Below are 22355 nucleotides of genomic sequence, written 5' to 3' on the forward strand. Positions count from 1 at the left end.
ATGGCTGGACTAGTGACTTAATGTTCTGTTACCTCCTTACCCATTCCCTGTCATATTTTATCATTTAGTCTTTCATTGCTTTTATTGTTGACTGGTTTTTCTCCCTGGTTGACTGCTCCTTCTCTTTTTCTGTTGCTGTCTTTTCTCCTTTCATCCTTTTCTTTCCAGAAACTCCTCTGATTATTTCTTAACTATCCAGTTACCTTTACACCATTTCAAGTTTTCTAAACTCACCTATCACTAGAATGTGATCCTCAGTTTGCTGTTCTAATTTTCTGTTGGCTTGGGATTCTGATGACTTATCAGTTTTGCTACTTACTGATATATATATCCCTTGAAGTTCACATTCTCTCTGTGCTGGATGAAGGACTCACTGTTTCCTGAAAATTAGTATTTGAAATTATTTATTTGTATGAATTAATAGAGGGAAACATTCCACATGGGAAAAATATATCTAAAAACAAAGATGATGTGATTTACCAAACGAAAGTGCTGGCACGTCGATACACACACAAACAAACACAAACATACACACAAAATTCAAGCTTTCGCAACAAACTGTTGCCTCATCAGGAAAGAGGGAAGGAGAGGGAAAGACGAAAGGATATGGGTTTTAAGGGAGAGGGTAAGGAGCCATTCCAATCCCGGGAGCGGAAAGACTTACCTTAGGGGGGAAAAAGGACGGGTATACACTCGCGCGCGCACACACACACATATCCATCCACACATATACAGACACAAGCAGACATATACAGAGGCAAAGAGTTTGGGCAGAGATGTCAGTCGAGGCGGAAGTGCAGAGGCAAAGATGTTGAATGACAGGTGAGGTATGAGTGGCGGCATCTTGAAATTAGCGGAGATTGAGGCCTGGTGGATAATGGGAAGAGAGGATATATTGAAGAACAAGTTCCCATCTCCGGAGTTCGGATAGGTTGGTGTTAGTGGGAAGTATCCAGATAACCCGGACGGTGTAACACTGTGCCAAGATGTGCTGGCCGTGCACTAAGGCATGTTTAGCCACAGGGTGATCCTCATTACCAACAAACACTGTCTGCCTGTGTCCATTCATGCAAATGGACAGTTTGTTGCTGCTCATTCCTACACAGAATGCGTCACAGTGTAGGCAGGTCAGTTGGTAAATCACGTGGGTGCTTTCACACGTGGCTCTGCCTTTGATCGTGTACATCTTCCGGGTTACAGGACTGGAGTAGGTGGTGGTGGGAGGGTGCATGGGACAGGTTTTACACAGGGGGCAGTCACAGGGGTAGGAGCCAGAGGGTAGGGAAGGTGGTTTGGTGATTTCATAGGGATGAACTAACAGGTTACGAAGGTTAGGTGGACGGCGGAAAGACACTCTTGGTGGAGTGGGGAGGATTTCATGACGGATGGATCTCATTTCAGGGCAGGAATTGAGGAAGTCGTATCCCTGCTGGAGAGCCACATTCAGAGTCTGATCCAGTCCCGGAAAGTATCCTGTCACAAGTGGGGCACTTTTGTGTTTCTTCTGTGGGAGGTTCTGGGTTTGAGAGGATGAGGAAGTGGCTCTGGTTATTTGCTTCTGTACCAGGTCAGGAGGGTAGTTGCGGGATGCGAAAGCTGTTGTCAGGTTGTTGGTGTAATGGTTAAGGGATTCCGGACTGGAGCAGATTCGTTTGCCACGAAGACCTAGGCTGTTGGGAAGGGACCGTTTGATGTGGAATGGGTGGCAGCTGTCATAATGGAAGTATACACACAAAATTCAAGCTTTCGCAACAAACTGTTGCCTCATCAGGAAAGAGGGAAGGAGAGGGAAAGACGAAAGGATATGGGGTTTTAAGGGAGAGGGTAAGGAGTCATTCCAATCCCGGGAGCGGAAAGACTTATCTTAGGGGGAAAAAAGGACTGGTATACACTCACACACACACATATACAGACACAAGCAGACATATACAGAGGCAATGCCACCCTTCACCTCAAAAAACTATCCAATCTCCTGGTTTCCCACCTCCGGAAAGGCAACTCACTCACCCTTCACAACCTTTCCAGCAAACCTCAATCTCCTCTCATTGCACACAAACCCAGTCTCTCCCATCTACTCAATCTCCCACTTCCAGCTCCACTCCCTCCAAAACCTCAAAATTCCAATCAACACAATCTGGAACCACAACACCCTAATTCAGTAGTTAACCTTTCCTCCAAACCTCTCTCCCAATCCGAAACCTCTGTCCTATCCAAAGGCCTCACCTTCAGCCCCACTCCCAGATTCAACCAAACAGCCCTCGTCAAAGATTTATTGTCCTACACTCGTACTCTCTGCTGGAAGTATCACTTTGCCATGAAGAAAAATGATACTAATCCTACTCCTAATGATCCAACTCCCCAAGACACTATCCAAATTGAACCCTGCCTGGAACAGATCCGTCCTCCGTCACAGCGGGACCCACCTCCTCTTCCTCAAAATCACCGTCTCCAAACCTTCCAGGAATTTCTGACTTCCAGCCTTGCCTCTCAGTCCTTCTTAAAAAACCTTAATCCTACTCCCAACATCACCACTGCTGAAGCCCAGGCTATCCGTGATCTGAAGGCTGACCGGTCCATCGTCATCCTTCCGGCGGACAAGGGTTCCACAATCGTGGTACTTGATCGTCGGGAGTATGTGGCTGAGGGACTGCGTCAGCTTTCAGACAACACCACATACAAAGTTTGCCAAGGTAATCCCATTCCTGATGTCCAGGCGGAGCTTCAAGGAATCCTCAGAACCTTAGGCCCGATACAAAACCTTTCACCTGACTCCATCAACCTCCTGACCCCACCGACACCCCGCACCCCTACCTTCTACCTTCTTCCTAAAATTCACAAACCCAATCATCCCGGCCACCCCATTGTAGCTGGTTACCAAGCCCCCACAGAACATATCTCTGCCTACGTAGATCAACACCTTCAACCCATTACATGCAGTCTCCCATCCTTCATCAAAGACACCAACCACTTTCTCGAACACCTGTAATCCTTGCCCAATCCGTTACCCACGGAAACCGTCCTTGTAACCATTGATGCCACTTCCTTATACACAAATATCCCGCACGTCCAGGGCCTCGCTGCGATGGAGCACTTCCTTTCACGCCGATCACCTGCCACCCTACCTAAAACCTCTTTCCTCATTACCTTAGCCAGCTTCATCCTGACCCACAACTTCTTCACTTTTGAAGGCCAGACATACCAACAATTAAAGGGAACAGCCATGGGTACCAGGATGGCCCCCTCGTACACCAACCTATTCATGGGTCGCTTAGAGGAAGCCTTCTGGGTTACCCAAGCCTGCCAACCCAAAGTTTGGTACAGATTTATTGATGACATCTTCATGATCTGGACTCACAGTGAAGAAGAACTCCAGATTTTCCTCTCCAACCTCAACTCCTTTGGTTCCATCAGATTCACCTGGTCCTACTCCAAATCCCATGCCACTTTCCTTGATGTTGACCTCCACCTGTCCAATGGCCAGCTTCACACGTCCATCCATATCAAACCCACCAACAAGCAACAGTACCTCCATTATGACAGCTGCTACCCATTCCACATCAAACGGTCCCTTCCCTACAGCCTAGGTCTTCGTGGCAAACGAATCTGCTCCAGTCCGGAATCCCTTAACCATTACACCAACAACCTGAAAACAGCTTTCGCATCCCGCAACTACCCTCCCGACCTGGTACAGAAGCATATAACCAGAGCCACTTCCTCATCCTCTCAAACCCAGAACCTCCCACAGAAGAAACACAAGTGCCCCACTTGTGACAGGATACTTTCCGGGACTGGATCAGACTCTGAATGTGGCTCTCCAGCAGGGATACGACTTCCTCAAATCCTGCCCTGAAATGAGATCCATCCTTCATGAAATCCTCCCCACTCCACCAAGAGTGTCTTTCCGCTGTCCACCTAACCTTCGTAACCTGTTAGTTCATCCCTATGAAATCCCCAAACTACCTTCCCTACCCTCTGGCTCCTACCCCTGTAACCGCCCCCCCTGTGTAAAACCTGTCCCATGCACCCTCCCACCACCACCTACTCCAGTCCTGTAACCCGAAGATGTACACGATCAAAGGCAGAGCCACGTGTGAAAGCACCCACGTGATTTACCAACTGACCTGCCTACACTGTGACGCATTCTGTGTAGGAATGAGCAGCAACAAACTGTCCATTTGCATGAATGGACACAGGCAGACAGTGTTTGTTGGTAATGAGGATCACCCTGTGGCTGAACATGCCTTAGTGCTCGGCTAGCACATCTTGGCACAGTGTTACACCGTCCGGGTTATCTGGATACTTCCCACTAACACCAACCTATCCGAACTCCGGAGATGGGAACTTGCTCTTCAATATATCCTCTCTTCCCATTATCCACCAGGCCTCAATCTCCGCTAATTTCAAGATGCCGCCACTCATACCTCACCTGTCATTCAACAACATCTTTGCCTCTGGACTTCCGCCTCGACTGACATCTCTGCCCAAACTCTTTGCCTCTGTATATGTCTGCTTGTGTCTGTATATGTGTGGATGGATATATGTGTGTGTGTGCGCGAGTGTATACCCGTCCTTTTTTCCCCCTAAGGTAAGTCTTTCCGCTTCTGGGATTGGAATGACTCCTAACCCTCTCCCTTAAAACCCATATCCTTTCGTCTTTCCCTCTCCTTCCCTCTTTCCTGATGAGGCAACAGTTTGTTGCGAAAGCTTGAATTTTGTGTGTATGTTTGTGTTTGTTTGTGTGTGTATCGACGTGCCAGCACTTTAGTTTGGTAAGTCACATCATCTTTGTTTTTAGATATAATTATTTATTTGTGTTTATATCTGCTGCCATTTGGTACAGTTTGTTTCTGTTGGCTTTGTCATTTAATTTTGGAGACAAATTTGTCATATATTGAAATCTGACTCACTTTCCTTTGCCATGGCAGGTGACACTTTACATGCGCCGTGTACCAAGTGACCTGTCAGCCAGTAAACTTTGGCAGCATACAGACATGCAGCAACGAACGCATTTCCAGGACACCCCTAGTGAGTCCTCTGAGGCTGAATCCAGTGACTCAGATTCAGCAGAAGATGAAGACTGGGAATCTGGTAAGTAAATGGACACACTAAGCACTGATATTACTCTGGATTGACAGCACACATCTGTGCTACACCAAAACAATGAAGATTGCCTATACTGTGTTATTTTACTTTTCTTAGTCAGTCTAATGTGAGAAATCTGACATTTTATGTATGACAAAAATCAAAAATGCATACCACTTCATCAAAATCCTTTCCAGATTTGATTTAGTTTGGTTTGGTTTACGAAATCACAATTGTGCTTCAGTCAGAATTTGGTGTTAGACTGCAGATCATGTAGCTTAATAGCCAACAGCTAGAGATAAGAATGTGGGGTGATCATGATTAGAACCTTCTCTTTAACAAAATTTTATTACTTTTCATTTTCTGTGTTTATAAGGCCCAGTCAAAAAGTTTGCTTGTAGGCGTTGGTGCAGTGTATTATCCAACATAGTGTGACTCTGATGTGGGTATATAAGCATCAACATGTAAGCAAGTGATCAGGATGGCAGTTGTGTCTTTCAAACATGTGTGCAGTGAATGTGGAAATGTGAATTATAGTGACACCAAATGTATACAAACAGGGCCAACATAGTGTTATTCTTTTCTTGGCTGCTGAAAGACAAACACTGATAGAAATCCATCGGAGAATGAAGAATGTTTGTGGGGCAGCATGCCTGTTAAAAACCACTATTGTAGAATGGTGCACCAAGGGGTGCTGTTGCTTCATAATAATGTGCATACTCCTAACACAAATATCGTAATGCAGAACTTACGCCAACTCAAGTGGGGGACAATCAAGCCCCTGCCGTATTAGCTTGATCTCTCCCCACGCAATTATTAGGTCCCTTAGAAAAACGCCTCAAAGGGTTGAGGATTCCTTTTGGATTAGGATGTGCAGCAGACAGCTATGGATTTTTTTCCACACAGCAGGACACTGTGTTTCACCAAATGAGCGTCTCCAACCTGGTGCAATGGAGGGATGATTGCCTTGCATTGATTTTGCATGTTTGGCATACTAATTCTGTACTGTATGGCCGTTAAACAAAAAAACATTTTGGCTGTCTCCTTGTAGAATAATGCATTATAATGTTTACTAATGGTTTTGTAATGCTTCTTCGATGGTTTTCATTGAGAGAGGAGCACAACTCAACAACACTCCACTACCAATTATCAAAAATCATGTTAATACATCCAAAAGTTCTGAAATATGCGTACAATTTCTTTGCCGAAGTATGTGAAGTGCAATTATGTGATACTTTTATAAGAAATCATTAACTGAATACAGAAAGTAGAACTTTCCTTGTACTACATGAGTGTAAGTAATTATGAAAACAAGCATTCCTTATGGTGAAAGTACCTGCTGCCAAATGTGAGTTTTGTAGATTACTTAAGTGTAGACTGAGTGCTACTAGATTTTTCCTTATAAGTTAATCTGAATGGCTTCCTTACTAGCTTTCTGCAACTCCCCTGGCTGTGTCAAATTTATTTAAAATAATTTTCAGATAGATTGTTAAGTTTTCAGAATTTAAATTAAGTATCTAAAAGAACAATTATGTGTAATGTCATTCGTACAATGGTTACTCTCCTATTAAGGGATTATCAACATCCTATACCTACAGTTTTAAATGTGCAATATTGATGATCCATTATCTCAGAACTTTTGGCAGATAGAGAGATCTGAAATTTTTGAGAAGTATAGTTTCACTCCTTTTCTGATTACTGAACCAGAATCATAATACACAGACAAATAATTAGTTAGTTATGGTTTTTTTTTAAATTTATGTTCAATTTTTTTATACCACTTTTGCTTCTGTAAGTAAAAGACCATTATAAGTAGAAATGTTTTGGTGGTTCAGCAACAGTATACTGAGAGGTAACATAGTGGAAAATTAGATGTACATGTTTTTAATAGTTCCTGAGATAATGGGTGAATTTTTTTAAGAAAGTCATTTTCTAGAAGTAAAGTTTAATTGTTGCATTTGATATTAACTTAATACAGGCATGCTAGCTCCTAGAAACAGCCATGCCCATAATCAGCTTTACCTGGATCCTGTTCTTGATCACCCTGCAAACCTAAAAGCTTCTCTCTTTTCCTGCCTCTTGCTTCTTTAGTCATTTCCACTGCTGCACACTGGGCTTTCATGATCCTAAGTGGATCCATTCACTGGAAGGCTTACAATATGTTGGCTCCTGGAGTGATACCCAGTTGCTCTAGTACCCTGATTCTTCCCTTACTACCATCATTAAATGTTATCACAAACACCCAAGCACAGTGTTTTCATTCCTACAAAGATATTTTTTGGTATGCAGGTCCAAATGACATTATTGAAAGCCTCATTCAGGTTTTGCATTTGACCATGGAGACATTTGGAAAGAGGGCCAGGATGAGCTGGCGGTCTGTATATTGGTTTAATAGCTTCCATCACTGCAGATGGTATGCATTTTTGTGCCTAAAATGTTTCTCTGTACCCACTTTTTGAGCTTTGTGGTGCTTGCACCATGAACCAGTAACAGGTGGCAAAGACCATATATAGGGGTATCATCAGTGGATAATTTGATAGCCCACACTGCTCTTTTCATCCCCTGCAGGTCATGTGTATTGTTTCTCATCACCATTTCATAATGTTGCTGGAGTTCATCAATGTTTTTGTCTGTAAGTCTTCCTTTACTGTTTAGAGTCTCCACAAAATGCATGTGCAATACTGACATTTCTGATTACACACTGCATCCAACTTCTTAACACAAACATTAACATAAATTCAAGGAATAAATAGCTGAAAATCACAGCCATAGTACCGGAGATTTGAGATAATTAAGGAAGTCAGAGCAGAATGCCTGGATGTTTTTATATGCACACTATTAATTTTGAAATAATAAAAGCTGCACTTCCGATTAGAATTAATTGACAAATGATGCATCAAATTATTCAGGAGAGATCAGATATTATTAAGAGATAATAACTCGAAAATGTCACTCTTTGACCATTTTCATCACACACATATTCCCCTTAAAGTAGGAGAGACAAACTGCCCACAAAAATAAAATGTTGACAAAATATTATAGCTATGCACAATACTTCACTCCTGTCAATTTCTCAGGATAATAGTGTAGAACATTATTCCACCTGTATTTTGTGTATTTTGTTTATGACTATCAGTCTTGTCCTGACAATAGAACAGTTTGAAGAACAAATGGTATACTGAGAATAAATGTGCTGTGGCTCCCGAGACATCAGAAACATATCACGTTAACATGGCTATAAGATTACCCTCTCTTTTTAAACATGCTTATCTGCCTAAAATAAGTTAGCATTCTAAACTTACGCCATTTACTGTATACGTTTCTAAGCTTATGCCATTAACTGTATACGTTTTGGTAATAAAATGAGAAAGAAAATAAACAAAAATAAATGGCTTACAATAATTTTTATTTTCACTTCTTTTTCACTTACTGTTAAGCAATCAGATTTTTGTAATTTTTGTATTTGTGGTTAGGTGAAGTTGAGCTCAAGGCAGTTGAGGCAACTCTCAAATTTTTGAGGCACTCGACTTTGAAGGTTTCAGAGCACCTCTAATATGCTAAAGCAGGGATTCTCAAACTTTTCCTCTGATGGAACACTTGGAGACTCCTGGTACTTTGATGGGATACTTTTTGGTTTTGAAGGCTAGTAAATTAAAAAAAAAATCAGAGTAACAAAACACCTAATAAAACTTTTTAAAAAAATTGTATCACAAAGTGTTGTGAAAAAAACACCATATTGTTAAGTTTATCACAGAGCAGTTACTCACTTCCAGTGGAACACCAGATTTCCACGGAACACAGTTTTCCCTAAAGTAGACAGGCAGTGTGTCTCTGTGGTGTAATTGCCACATATTACTTACGGCTCCTGTGTTCGATTCCTGGTGGTGTATATTTTTAAACAAAGGTGGATGTTGCACGAACATGTCCATCAAGCGTGAAACACATGAAGGTGGGAAAAAGTCAGTATCACTCAAGACTGATAATCAGTGGATTGAGTCTTGCTTCGGTCATTATTTTTTTAGTTTTTTTATTCTTCTATTGAGTTCCAACACCTAATACCTTAAATATATAATTCATCAAATGTATGCTAATTAATGCATATCAAATTGTGCATTTTTCATAAAAATGACACCACGTTGCTTCTAATTACATGTTGTTGTTGTTGTTGTTGTGGTCTTCAGTCCTGAGACTGATTTGATGCAGCTCTCCATGCTACTCTATCCTGTGCAAGCTTCTTCATCTCCCAGTACCTACTGCAACCTACATCCTTCTGAATCTGCTTAGTGTATTCATCTCTTGGTCTCCCTCTACGATTTTTACCCTCCACGCTGCCCTCCAATGCTAAATTTGTGATCCCTTGATGCCTCAAAACATGTCCTACCAACCGATCCCTTCTTCTAGTCAAGTTGTGCCACAAACTTCTCTTCTCTCCAATCCTATTCAATACCTCCTCATTAGTTACGTGATCTACCCACCTTATCTTCAGCATTCTTCTGTAGCACCACATTTCAAAAGCTTCTATTCTCTTCTTGTCCATACTAGTTATCGTCCATGTTTCACTTCCATACATGGCTACACTCCATACAAATACTTTCAGAAACGACTTCCTGACACTTAAATCTATACTCGAAGTTAACAAATTTCTCTTTTTCAGAAACGATTTCCTTGCCATTGCCAGTCTACATTTTATATCCTCTCTACTACGACCATCATCAGTTATTTTACTCCCTAAATAGCAAAACTCCTTCATTATTTTAAGTGTCATTTCCTAATCTAATTCCCTCAGCATCACCCAACTTAATTCGACTACATTCCATTATCCTCGTTTTGCTTTTGTTGATGTTCATCTTATATCCTCCTTTCAAGACACTGTCCATTCCGTTCAACTGCTCTTCCAAGTCCTTTGCTGTCTCTGACAGAATTACAATGTCATCGGCGAACCTCAAAGTTTTTACTTCTCCATGAATTTTAATACCTACTCCGAATTTTTCTTTTGTTTCCTTTACTGCTTGCTCAATATACAGATTGAATAACATCGGGGAGAGGCTGCAACCCTGTTGCACTCCCTTCCCAACCACTGCTTCCCTTTCATGCCCCTCGACTCTTATAACTGCCATCTGGTTTCTGTTCAAATTGTAAACAGCCTTTCGCTCCCTGTATTTTACCCCTGCCACCTTTAGAATGTGAAAGAGAGTATTCCAGTCAACATTGTCAAAAGCTTTCTCTAAGTCTACATATGATAGAAACGTAGGTTTGCCTTTTCTTAATCTTTCTTCTAAGATAAGTCGTAAGGTTAGTATTGCCTCACGTGTCCCAACATTTCTACGGAATCCAAACTGATCTTCCCCGAGGTCGGCTTCTACCAGTTTTTCCATTCGTCTATAAAGAATTTGCATTAGTATTTTGCAGCTATGACTTATTAAACTGATAGTTCGGTAATTTTCACATTTGTCAACACCTGCTTTCTTTGGGATTGGAATTATTATATTCTTCTTGAAGTCTGAGGGTATTTCACCTGTCTCATACATCTTGCTCACCAGATGGTAGAGTTTTGTCAGGACTGGCTCTCCCAAGGCCGTCAGTAGTTCTAATGGAATGTTGTCTACTCCCGGGGCCTTGTTTCGACTCAGGTCTTTCAGTGCTCTGTCAAACTCTTCACGCAGTATTGTATCTCCCATTTCATCTTCATCTACATCCTCTTCCATTTCCATAATATTGTCCTCAAGTACATCGCCCTTGTATAAACCCTCTATATACTCCTTCCACCTTTCTGCCTTCCCTTCTTTGCTTAGAACTGGGTTGCCATCTGAGCTCTTGATACTCGTACAAGTGGTTCTCTTCTCTCCAAAGGTCTCTTTAATTTTACTGTAGGCAGTATCTATCTTACCCCTAGTGAGACAAGCCTCTACATCCTTACATTTGCCCTCTAGCCATCCCTGCTTAGCCATTTTGCACTTCCTGTCGATCTCATTTTTGAGACATTTGTATTCCTTTTTGCCTGCTTCATTTACTGCATTTTTATATTTTCTCCATTCATCAATTAAATTCAATATTTCTTCTGTTACCCAAGGATTTCTATTAGCCCTCGTCTTTTTACCTACTTGATCGTCTGCTGCTTTCACTACTTCATCCCTCAGAGCTACCCATTCTTCTTCTACTGTATTTCTTTCCCCCATTACTGTCAATTGTTCCCTTATGCTCTCCCTGAAACTCTGTACAACCTCTGGTTCTTTCAGTTTATCCAGGTCCCATCTCCTTAAATTCCCACCTTTTTGCAGTTTCTTCAGTTTTAATCTACAGTTCAATAGATTGTGGTCAGCGTCCACATCAGCCCCTGGAAATGTCTCACAATTTAAAATCTGGTTCCTAAATCTCTGTCTTACCATTATATAATCTATCTGATACCTTTTAGTATCTCCAGGATTCTTTCAGGTATACAACCTTCTTTTATGATTCTTGAACCAAGTGTTAGCTATGATTAAGTTATGCTCTGTGCAAAATTCTACAAGGCGGCTTCCTCTTTCATTTCTTCCCCCCAATCCATATTCACCTGCTATGTTTCCTTCTCTCCCTTTTCCTACTGACGAATTCCAGTCACCCATGACTATTAAGTTTTCGTCTCCCTTCACTACCTGAATAATTTCTTTTATCTCGTCATACATTTCATCAATTTCTTCATCATCTGCAGAGCTAGTTGGCATATAAACTTGTACTGCTGTAGTAGGCATGGGCTTTGTGTCTATCTTGGCCACAATAATGCGTTCACTATGCTGTTTGTAGTAGCTAACCTGCACTCCTATTTTTTTATTCATATACATATGATGTGTTAAAATCTTTTTTCATTGCAAATTCTTGATTACTGAAGTTTTACTGGAGATTATTAATAAGGATTGCTTATCATCATCATCATCATCATCATAATCATCATCATCATCATTTAAGACTGATTATGCCTTTCAGCGTTTAGTCTGGAGCATAGCCCCCTTATAAAATTTCTCCATGATCCCCTATTCAGTGCTAACATTGGTGCCTCTTCTGATGTTAAACCTATTACTTCAAAATCATTCTCAACCGAATGCAGGTACCTTCTCCTTGGTCTGTCCCGACTCCTCCTACCCTCTACTGCTGAACCCATGAGTCTCTTGGGTAACCTTGCTTCTCCCAAGCGTGTAACATGACCCCACCACCTAAGCCTTTTCGTCCCTGACTGCTACATCTATAGAGTTCATTCCCAGTTTTTCTTTGATTTCCTCATTGTGGACACTCCCCTGCCATTGTTCCCTTCTACTAGTACCTGCAATCATCCTAGCTACTTTCATATCTGTAACCTCAACCTTGTTGATAAGGTGATCTGAATCCACCCATCTTTCGCTCCCATACAACAAAGTTGGTCGAAAGATTGAACGGTGCACAGAGAACTTAGTCTTGGTACTGACTTCCTTCTTGCAGAAGAGAGTAGATCGTTGCTGAGCGCTCACTGCATTAGCTTTGCTACACCTCGCTTCCAGTTCTTTCACTATGTTGCCATCCTGTGAGAATATGCATCCTAAGTACTTGAAACCGTCCACCTGTTCTAACTTTGTCCCTCCTATTTGGCACTCAATCCGCTCATCTCTCTTTCCCACTGACATTACTTTCATTTTGGAGATGCTAATCTTCAAACCATAGTCCTTACATTTCTGATCCATCTCTGAAATATTACTTTGCAAACTTTCAATCGAATCTGCCATCACAACTAGGTCATCTGCATATGCAAGACTGCTTATTTTGTGTTCACATATCTTAATCTCACCCAACCAGTCTCTTGTTTTCAACATATGATCCATAAATAATATGAACAACAGTGGAGACAGGCTGCAGCCTTGTCTTAGCCCTGAAACTACTCTGAACCATGAACTCAATTTACTGTCAACTCTAACTGCTGCATGACTATCCATGTAAAGACCTTTAATTGCTTGCAAAAGTTTGCCTCCTATTCCATAATCTCCTAGAACAGACAATAACTTCCTCCTAGGAACCCGGTCATATGCCTTTTCTAGATCTATAAAGCATAGATAAAATTCCCTGTTCCACTCATAACACTTCCCCATTATTTGCCGTAAGCTAAAGATCTGGTCCTGACAACCTCTAAGAGGCCTAAACCCACACTGATTTTCATCCAATTGGTCCTCAACTAATACTCGCACTTTCCTTTCAACAATATCTGAGAAGATTTTACCCACAACGCTGATTAAAGAGATACCTCTGTAGTTGTTACAATCTTTTCTGTTTCCATGTTTAAAGATTGGTGTGATTACTGCTTTTGTCCAGTCTGATGGAACCTTTCCCGACTCCCAGGCCATTTCAATTATCCTGTGTAGCCATTTAAGACCTGACATTTCACTGTATTTGATGATTTCCGACTTAATTTCATCTACCCCAACTGCTTTATTGCACTGCAATCTATTGACCATTTTCTCCACTTCCTCAAATGTGATCCTATTTCCATCATCATTCTTATCCCATTCTACCTCGAAATCTGAAACATTACTAATCGTATTTTCACCTACATTGAGCAACTCCACAAGATTCACCAGCAGTTTCCCTGACCTGTCCAAAATACTTGTCATTTCCTTCTTACCTCCCTTTCGAATACTGCTAATTACACTCCAGAATGGTTTTCCAGCAGCTTGACCCATAGTCTCCAACCTGTTTCCAAAGTCTTCCCAAGATTTCTTCTTGGATGCTGCAATTATCTGTTTGGCTTTGTTTCTTTCTTCAACGTAACTTTCTCTGTCTACCTGAGTTCTAGTATGTAGCCATTTTTGATACGCCTTCTTTTTCCTTTTACAGGCTGCCTTGACTGTGTCATTCCACCAAGCTGTTTGCTTCATCCTACTTTTACACACTACTGTTCCAAGACATTCTTTAGCCACTTCTAGTACTGTGTCCCTGTATCTTGTCCATTCCTTTTCCAATGACTGTAATTGACTGCATTCAACTAACTGGTACCTTTCTGAGATCGCTGTTATGTACTTGTGCCTGATTTCCTTATCCTGAAGTTTCTCCACTCTTATCCTCCTACATATGGACCTGACCTCCTGCACTTTCGGCCTCAAATCCCAATTTCACTGCAGATTAAATAATGATCAGTGTCATCAAAGAATTCCCTGAATACACGTGTGTCCCTCACAGCCTTCCTGAATTCCTGATCTGTTATTATATAGTCAATGACAGATCTGGTTCCCCTGCCTTCCCAAGTATACCGGTGAATGTTCTTATGTTTAAAAAAGGAGTTTGTGATTACTAAGCCCATACTGGCACAGAAATCCAAGAGTTGTTTCCCGTTCCTGTTGGCCTCCATATCCTCTCCAAATTTACCCATAACCTTTTCATACCCTTCTGTTCGATTTCCAATCCTGGCATTAAAATCGCCCATGAGCAGAACACTGTCCTTGTCCTTTACTCTAACAACTATATCACTGAGTGCGTCATAAAAAACTATCCATCTTATGTTGAGCTGTCCCTTCACAATGCGAATATACTGACACAATCCTAATTTTCTTGCTAGACACTGTCAAATCTATCCATATCAGTCGTTCGTTTACATACCTTATTGCAGCTGCGCCGGGTTCCATTTCTTTCCTGATGTAAAGCCCTATACCCCATTGTGCTATTCCTGCTCTGACTCCTGACAGGTAGACCTTGTATTCTCCCACTTCCTCTTCTTTCTCACCCCTTACCCGAATGTCACTAACAGCTAAAACGTCCAGCCCAATCTTACTTGCAGCCTCTGCCAGCTCTACCTTCTTCTCAGAGTAGCCCCCATTGACATTAATAGCTCCCCATCTCATTACCATTTGTTTGCCAAGTCGTATCTTAGGAATCCCTGGTTTGTCAGAGGTGGGACTCCGTCACCTCCAAAGGTCCGAGGCATTTTGCTCTGATTGTTGCCAGCATCATATTTAAAGTACCAGGGAAGCCGGTTGCTAGCCATACTTGCCCGAGTCCCATTGGGTTTTACCCCTAACGGCTGAGGGACTAACCAGTGGATTTGGTAGTCTTTGCCGTATGAGCACAAAGGTGACCACGACTCAGAATATGTCTGAGATACCCAGCCTTATTCCAAAGTAACTGGTATCCCGACTGTCGGGACCACTTACTTGGCCACTCATACGTTGCCCGTGGTTCATGAACTAGGACATGACTACAGGAACCCACACCATGAACCACAAGGATTGCTTAAATCAAAGAAAATCATACACACAAAAAATTAAAATTTTTCATATTTATGTATTTTATTCTTCATGGAAGAACTCATGGAACGTGCAACTTTGTTTAAAATTTACCACGTGTGGGAACTTAGTAGAGGTCATTCCACTACAGGGCCATGTGCCCCATCGAAAAAAAGACCTTATATTGGGTATTGTAGACATCTAGGAAACTTCAGTGTTGATTTTTCTCAAGAATTTTTGAGGGCTGCATCTAACAGTTTTGGCAAATTGATTCTGAGTTCTGTGCTTAGTTTACCATAAATATAAAAATGACAGAAATCTGATTGTCATGTAGTTTCCGTGTGAGTAAGTAGTTGAGTGACTAGTTTGTGGTACCACTACTTATGATGATGATGAATCAGAAAATCTTTTCCCTATTTTTATTAGCCTATATAAGGTACATACAGGTAATTACCGATATACATACTAATCTAGATACCTAACACTCTTTTTCCACAGTACCCACACCAGTTCAGCTATTTGTCATCTCGCAGCACTAAATTTTGTATGGACATGTGGCAGAATTCGTTCAGCTGACTGTGGAACCATCGTAGGACTGTTGCTTTAATTCTGGCGTAAAATGCAGTACCCACATTTCACCACCAGTAACAATGCAGTCAGGAAATTGTCACCCTCCTCGGAATACCGTTGCAGATGATTGAGCGAAGCAGTAATTTGTTTGCCTATCATCATATCTGCCAACAGCTTTGGCATCCACTGATTTGAAACCATCCAGTATCCTAAGGGCCCATGAACAGTGACATAGTCACTACCATATGAAATGCCGAGACCCTAGGAAATGTCCTTGAGGTGCACACGCAGATCAGTTTTCGCCATTGCATACACGCAAGATAAGTTGTCATCAGTCACTGAACCCCGTGGCCTTCCTGAACTCCCATTTTCGCACAAGTCTTCACACATTTTGCCAACTCACAACACCAACACGTCAAACTTGTCAAAGTGAGACATTTTTCTCCATACGTTCACTGCAACATTTCACAGTGGTTTTCAGTGGGCATTTGTCCCTTGTTCCATAGAAAATGAATAAATCTTGGTTGCTCGTACACTGTGGATGTGTGAAGCACACCCATCATCTTCAGCAGCTGACAGTGGCACCGTGCTGCGGAACTACTGGCAGAGAACGCCAGTGTGGGACAAGACGGGTCCTTTAAATACTTTCAGGATAGATTCAATTGAAATCCTGGATTCTGCTCCAGGAAATACGTATCCACTGAGCCACCATAAATATTGAGGATTTCTTTAAACCCCACCCCACCCCACCCTCCAAAGTGAGGGCATGGTCACCTTGAAGCTACTCACTGGAAAACTGCTCGAGGTGAGCCTTAAAAGGTCTGTTAACAACAACATCCATTTCTTGAAGTTGTGAGGTCATGCCACCAGGAATTGTTTGCTACCTGGTCTGTGTTCTTCATAAAGTGTGGTTGTCAAACAATCTAATGTCGGGTCATTTGTCATCCATCCCTTTTCGTGGAACATAAGGGTGAGCCATGCAGGCAGTTTTCCTTTTGTTATATTTTACCTGAGTGGAATCACATATGGGAGGAGCTTCTGTCCATCTTCAAGTGCCCCCAACATTACTGTTATTCTGGCTTTTTCATTTCCATAATTTTTTATAAGAACACTTTTAATGCTCTTTATGTTGACAGTAACAGTTCATGGCATATCAGAATAAACAGGCATTTAATTGGTGTTGCCCATATGGCCAGCAAATAGTCATGCAGTTTTCTAAAGTTGATTACATAATGATGATATGTAAGTTGTTTTTCATGAAGTGCTGTGGAAGTCACTGAGCTATCATTGTCATGCATCATGAAGTAAACCCTGCCATCATATCATCATCATCGTCGTCATGATCATCATGCACCAGCCAGTACTTGCATTGAATTCAGCGACATATGCAGTTGGAAGATTCCTATTTATCTCCAGCATTTTTATTTGGATAATTTCTTTAGTAACTGAGAAGTCTTCATTGCATTTCTCACACGTGCTGAGCAACCTAAAGCACCAATTCATGCAACTTTTCCTGCCTCAGTCCCATGAAAGTTTGGCATACAGAATGGGTAGTCTTTAATTTATTCAGCTGGCACCATCTATGAACATTCACTTCTGTGATACCAGATTTTCTTCCTGTAGTGTTTCCTTCATGAATTGTTATTAACTTAAAACTAGTGTCATATTGGCTGCATAAACCAATTGTGAACTGTGTACTCACAGATTCACATTTCTCAACAGTCATGGCTTTAATTTGCTTGCATTATCAATTGCTACAATTTACAGATCTTACAGCCTTGACAATACAAGCAAACTGAATGACAACAAGATGTTGTCCTCTGGCTCCTTAGAGCTGAATTGGCAAAAATTTACCACTTCAAGTCAACACTGTTGGCAGCCCTGAAAATCAGTGGCATTGTGGAATAGCGGCAACTTTAGCGCCTTTGTTGAAGCTCAGACATCCTTTGCTGCCCCAGTTTTTAGGTGTTCTACATGATGGTGAATTTTTTTAGTATTAATTTGTCTCCAGTAGAAACTTACAGTATAATTGTGTTCAATTCCAACAACTGGATTCAGGCAAAACACAGTTTAAGCATGGTAGATGTTTGTAAAAAGCCATGGTACATGGTATGCATTCCTGTTGTTGGCAGCATAACGGAACTTGCTGCCCTTCTCTCTCTCTCTCTCTCTCTCTCTCTCTCTCTCTCTCTCTCTCTCTCTCTCTCTCTCTGTCCTAGTTCTTGCCCAAGCTGGTACCACTGTCTCCCCCTCTGTGTTCAGCTTGAGTTGCCAAGCTTTGTATGTAAATGTAACATGACCCTTGAATTAGGCTGTTGTACAATGTAAAAACATTGATCTCGGGAACAGCAGTTTAATCTATGACTGTAAGGCAACCTGTGTCTTATTGTTGGATAAATATGGTATACCGGGTGATCAAAAAGTCAGTATAAATTTGAAAACTTAGTAAACTACAGAATAATGTAGATAGAGAGGTAAAAATTGACACACATGCTTGGAATGACAAGGGGTTTTATTAGAATCACCTCATATTGCTGGACGCATGAAAGATCTCTTGCGCCCGTCATTTGGTGATGATCGTGTGCTCGGCCGCCACTTTCGTCATGCTTGGCCTCCCAGGTCCCCAGACCTCAGTCCGTGCGATTATTGGCTTTGGGGTTACCTGAAGTCACAAGTGGATCTTGATCGACCGACATCTCTAGGGATGCTGAAAGACAACATCCGACACCAGTGCCTCACCATAACTCCTGACATGCTTTACAGTGCTGTTCACAACATTATTCCTCGACTACAGCTATTGTTGAGGAATGATGGTGGACATATTGATAATTTCCTGTAAACATCATCATCTTTGCTTTGTCTTACTTTGTTATGCTAATTATTGCTATTCTGATCAGATGAAGCACCATCTGTCGGACATTTTTTGAACTTTTGTATTTTTTTGGTTCTAATAAAACCCCATGTCATTCCAAGCATGTGTGTCAATTTGTACCTCCCTATCTACATTATTCCGTGATTTATTCAGTTTTCAATTTTATACTGACTTTTTGATCACCCGGTATATGCAAGAAATTCCTCACAAAATTGTAATTAATTTCATTTACGCAAAGACTGCTTTTCCCAAGTGTAAATTGATGATTAATATTTGAATGACAGTATGCAAAATGTGTTATTTATTGATTTCTGTATCTGCAAATCTGCTAGTCATTACTAAGCTTAACTTGATGCAGAAACGAAAGTAAGTGTGACAAGGTATGATCATTTGTTCAGTTGCTTCTGCAGAATGTAAATTTGGTTTTGTAGAAAAACAAACTGAATTTAATTGTTTTAGGGAATAAAGTTAAATTTATTTCTAGTTCAAATTTCTGTCAGTTTGCAGAAATAGCTCTTCTCTTTTCTACCTGTTGACAAATTTGTTGGTGATTATAGAAAAAGTACAAAACTGAATTGACTGTGTCTTCTCAAATTTTGAAGTTAGCCCATAAGGTTGAATAGATTGAATCTTGTGAAACACCTCTCCCTCTGCCTCTGCCTCTCCCTCTGCCACTCCCTCTGCCTCTGCCACTCCCTCTGCCTCTGCCACTCCCTCTGCCTCTGCCACTCCCTCTGCCTCTGCCACTCCCTCTGCCTCTGCCACTCCCTCTGCCTCTGCCACTCCCTCTGCCTCTGCCACTCCCTCTGCCTCTGCCACTCCCTCTGCCACTCCCTCTCCCTCTGCCACTCCCCCGCCCCAATGACGTCATCCCTCTTAAAAGCTGACATATGTAACATGACATTGTGCTTCATATCTCTCAAGTAAGAAGTGAAGTAGTAATGCTGGTAGGACCAGTTTCTTAAAAATGCAAGTCCTCTAACTGAATGTCATGAATAATTTGCAGAAAATCCCAGCCAGCATTATTTTACCATATAAAATTTCTAATAAAATAGTCAATCAACCATTGAAATATGTATCAGAAATTTGGTGCTTTGTTTATTACATGTTGGTCTTCCAAGAGTAAATTCAGCATTCTTCAACATTGATACGTGAGCTTTAGAGTACTATAGCTATCAAAGTAAGCAAGCTCAATTTTAGCAGGTACGCAGGTACGCAGGTGTTTTCTTTACAAACAAAATTTTGTTTACTCCACGTTACATACCACAGGCTTTATGTAATAGGTTATGAAAAACTTAACCTATCCCCATCTTTTCAGTTAGTAGTACAAACTAAATGTGACTAAGAGTAATACTTTATTATGACTGCAACAACCAAGGCCAACTATTGTAGCAATGGAAACTAATGAGAGGAAGATGTCTTTGAATGATAAGTGCAAATATACATTGGTCAGAGACAGCAAAGGACCTGGAAGAGCAGTTGAACAGAATAGACAGTGTCTTGAAAGGAGGATATAAGATAAACATCAACAAAAGCAAAATGAGGCTAATGGAATGTAGTCAAATTAAATCAGGTTATGCTGAGGGAATTAGATTAGGAAATGAGACACTTAACATTGTAAATGAATTTTGCTGTTTGGAGAGCAAAATAACTGATGGTCGAAATAGAGGAGATATAAAATGTAGACTGGCAATGGCAAGGAAAGTATTTCTGAAGAAGAGAAATTTGTTAACATCGAGTATAGATTTAAATGTCAGGAAGTTGTTTCTAAAAGTATTTGCATGGAGTGTAGCTATGTATGGAAGTGAAACATGGACGATAAATAGTTTAGACAAGAAGAGAATAGAAGCTTTCAAAATATGGTGCTACAGAAGAATGCTGAAGATTACATGGGTAGACCACATAACTAATGAAGAGGTATTGAATAGAATTGGAGAGAAGAGAAATTTGTGGCACAACTTGACTAGAAGAAGGGATTGGTTGGTAGGACACATTCTGAGGCATCAGGGGGTCACCAATTTTGTATTGGAGGGCAGTGTGGAGGGTAAAAATCGTAGAGGGAGACCAAGAGATGAATATGCTAAACAAATTCAGAAGGATGTAGGTTGCAGTAGGTACTGGGAGATGAAGAAGCTTGCACAGGATAGAGTAGCATGGAGAGCTGCATCAAACCAGTCTCTGGACTGAAGACCACAACAACAACAGGAAGGAAAAAGAAGAAAGAAAAACTAGTACACCTGAAAAGCCACTGCCGATTTTGACCCGAAGGATGGCATATGCCAGCAGGATGATAGATGTACTGATAATTGTGCAAACGTCTCCTGCTGACAGATAGCATAGTGGCACAGCTGCCACAGTGCCATCTTTGTCTACCCTACCCTTTAGTAGTAGGGAATGCTTGCAGCCAGAAGGCTCAGTGTGGTGAAAATGTGTGAAGCAAGCAGGCAACCATGCCATAGAGATACACTCATGCTTCGTAGAACCAATGTAGCGAGCTTCAAAGGGGTGGAACTGTGGCCTTCAGAGTGGCAGGATGGTCCTTTTGGAGAATTGCCACACAAGTTGGACATGCTGCATCATTTGTGCAACAATGCCAGTATCAGAGGTCACATGAACATTCTCACATCCATAGATGAGGTTCTGGATGTCCACAAAGCCCGGATGCCTGCCGGGATTGTCATATTGTAAGGACAGCAGTGGCAGATTGTACAACTACCACAACACAGATAAGAGGGTTTGTGAGCCCAAAGGTGTTAAGATGAACTGTTGTGAACCAGTTATCACCAGTGGGACTATGGGCATGCACACGTGTAGCCCATCTTCCACTTGTGCCACAGCAGCAACATGCAGGGCTCAACTGGTGTTTTCAGAGGTTCGTTTGGAAGATGGAGTGGTGCACCATGCTCTTCAGTGATGAAATCAAATTCTGCCTGCACGCAAATGATTGTTGATTGCATGTACGACATAGACCTGGTGGGTGCTGACTTGTAGAGCGCATTTGTCCAAGACGCATTGGTTCCACGCCTGGCTTTATAGTCTTTGGTGTGATAAGCTACAACTTTTGTTCACCTTTGGTGTTTCTGGAAGATACACTAACCAGTGCTTGGTACATGCAGAATGTTGTTAGACTTGCTCTTGTATTGTTCTTGCAATGGGAAGGTGTGTGTTGTTCCAAACAGGATAATGCTCACCCACACACTGTCCTTTGAAACTCAACACGCTCTGCAAATCATGCAGCAGCTTCTCTGGCTGGAACGAATCTCTGTATTCGCCTGGAACAAGAAGTGGCTTGTGTGACTTGTCAACCAACAATTCTTGCAGAATACATGAACAGTTCGAGCAGTGGAATAACATATCCCAGAACAGTATTCACAATCTGCACGATTGATAAGATGCCTGAGTTTCAGCATCTGCGTTGCTGCCCATGGAGGCTACCCAATGTACTAATATGGGTGTTTCATCATCGGTCGATACGTGATACCTCAGAACTGCTCGTGCTATTGATCTGTAAATGTAATCATTTCATGTACTCGTTGTATACTGTTACAGCAGTAAATCTTGAGTGAATTGAAAACCTCTAATTGGGTATACTTTTCTTTGTGTGGCAGTATATGTAC

General features: G+C 41.5%; 1 protein-coding gene across 7 annotated transcripts in view; it reads left to right on the top strand.

Moving 5' to 3' along the window:
• Positions 1–22355, top strand: part of LOC124774883 (phosphatidylinositol 3,4,5-trisphosphate 3-phosphatase and dual-specificity protein phosphatase PTEN) — a 232102-nt gene that overhangs the window by 65082 nt on the left and 144665 nt on the right. For all 7 annotated transcript variants that reach the window (XM_047249531.1, XM_047249530.1, XM_047249534.1 and 4 more), the window contains one exon: positions 4926–5088. In XM_047249531.1, the coding sequence (XP_047105487.1) occupies positions 4926–5088 (163 nt within the window). The remainder of the gene's footprint in view (positions 1–4925; positions 5089–22355) is intronic.

The sequence above is a fragment of the Schistocerca piceifrons genome, chromosome 2 (genome assembly GCF_021461385.2).
Source record: "Schistocerca piceifrons isolate TAMUIC-IGC-003096 chromosome 2, iqSchPice1.1, whole genome shotgun sequence".
Classification (NCBI taxonomy): Eukaryota; Metazoa; Arthropoda; class Insecta; order Orthoptera; family Acrididae; genus Schistocerca; species Schistocerca piceifrons.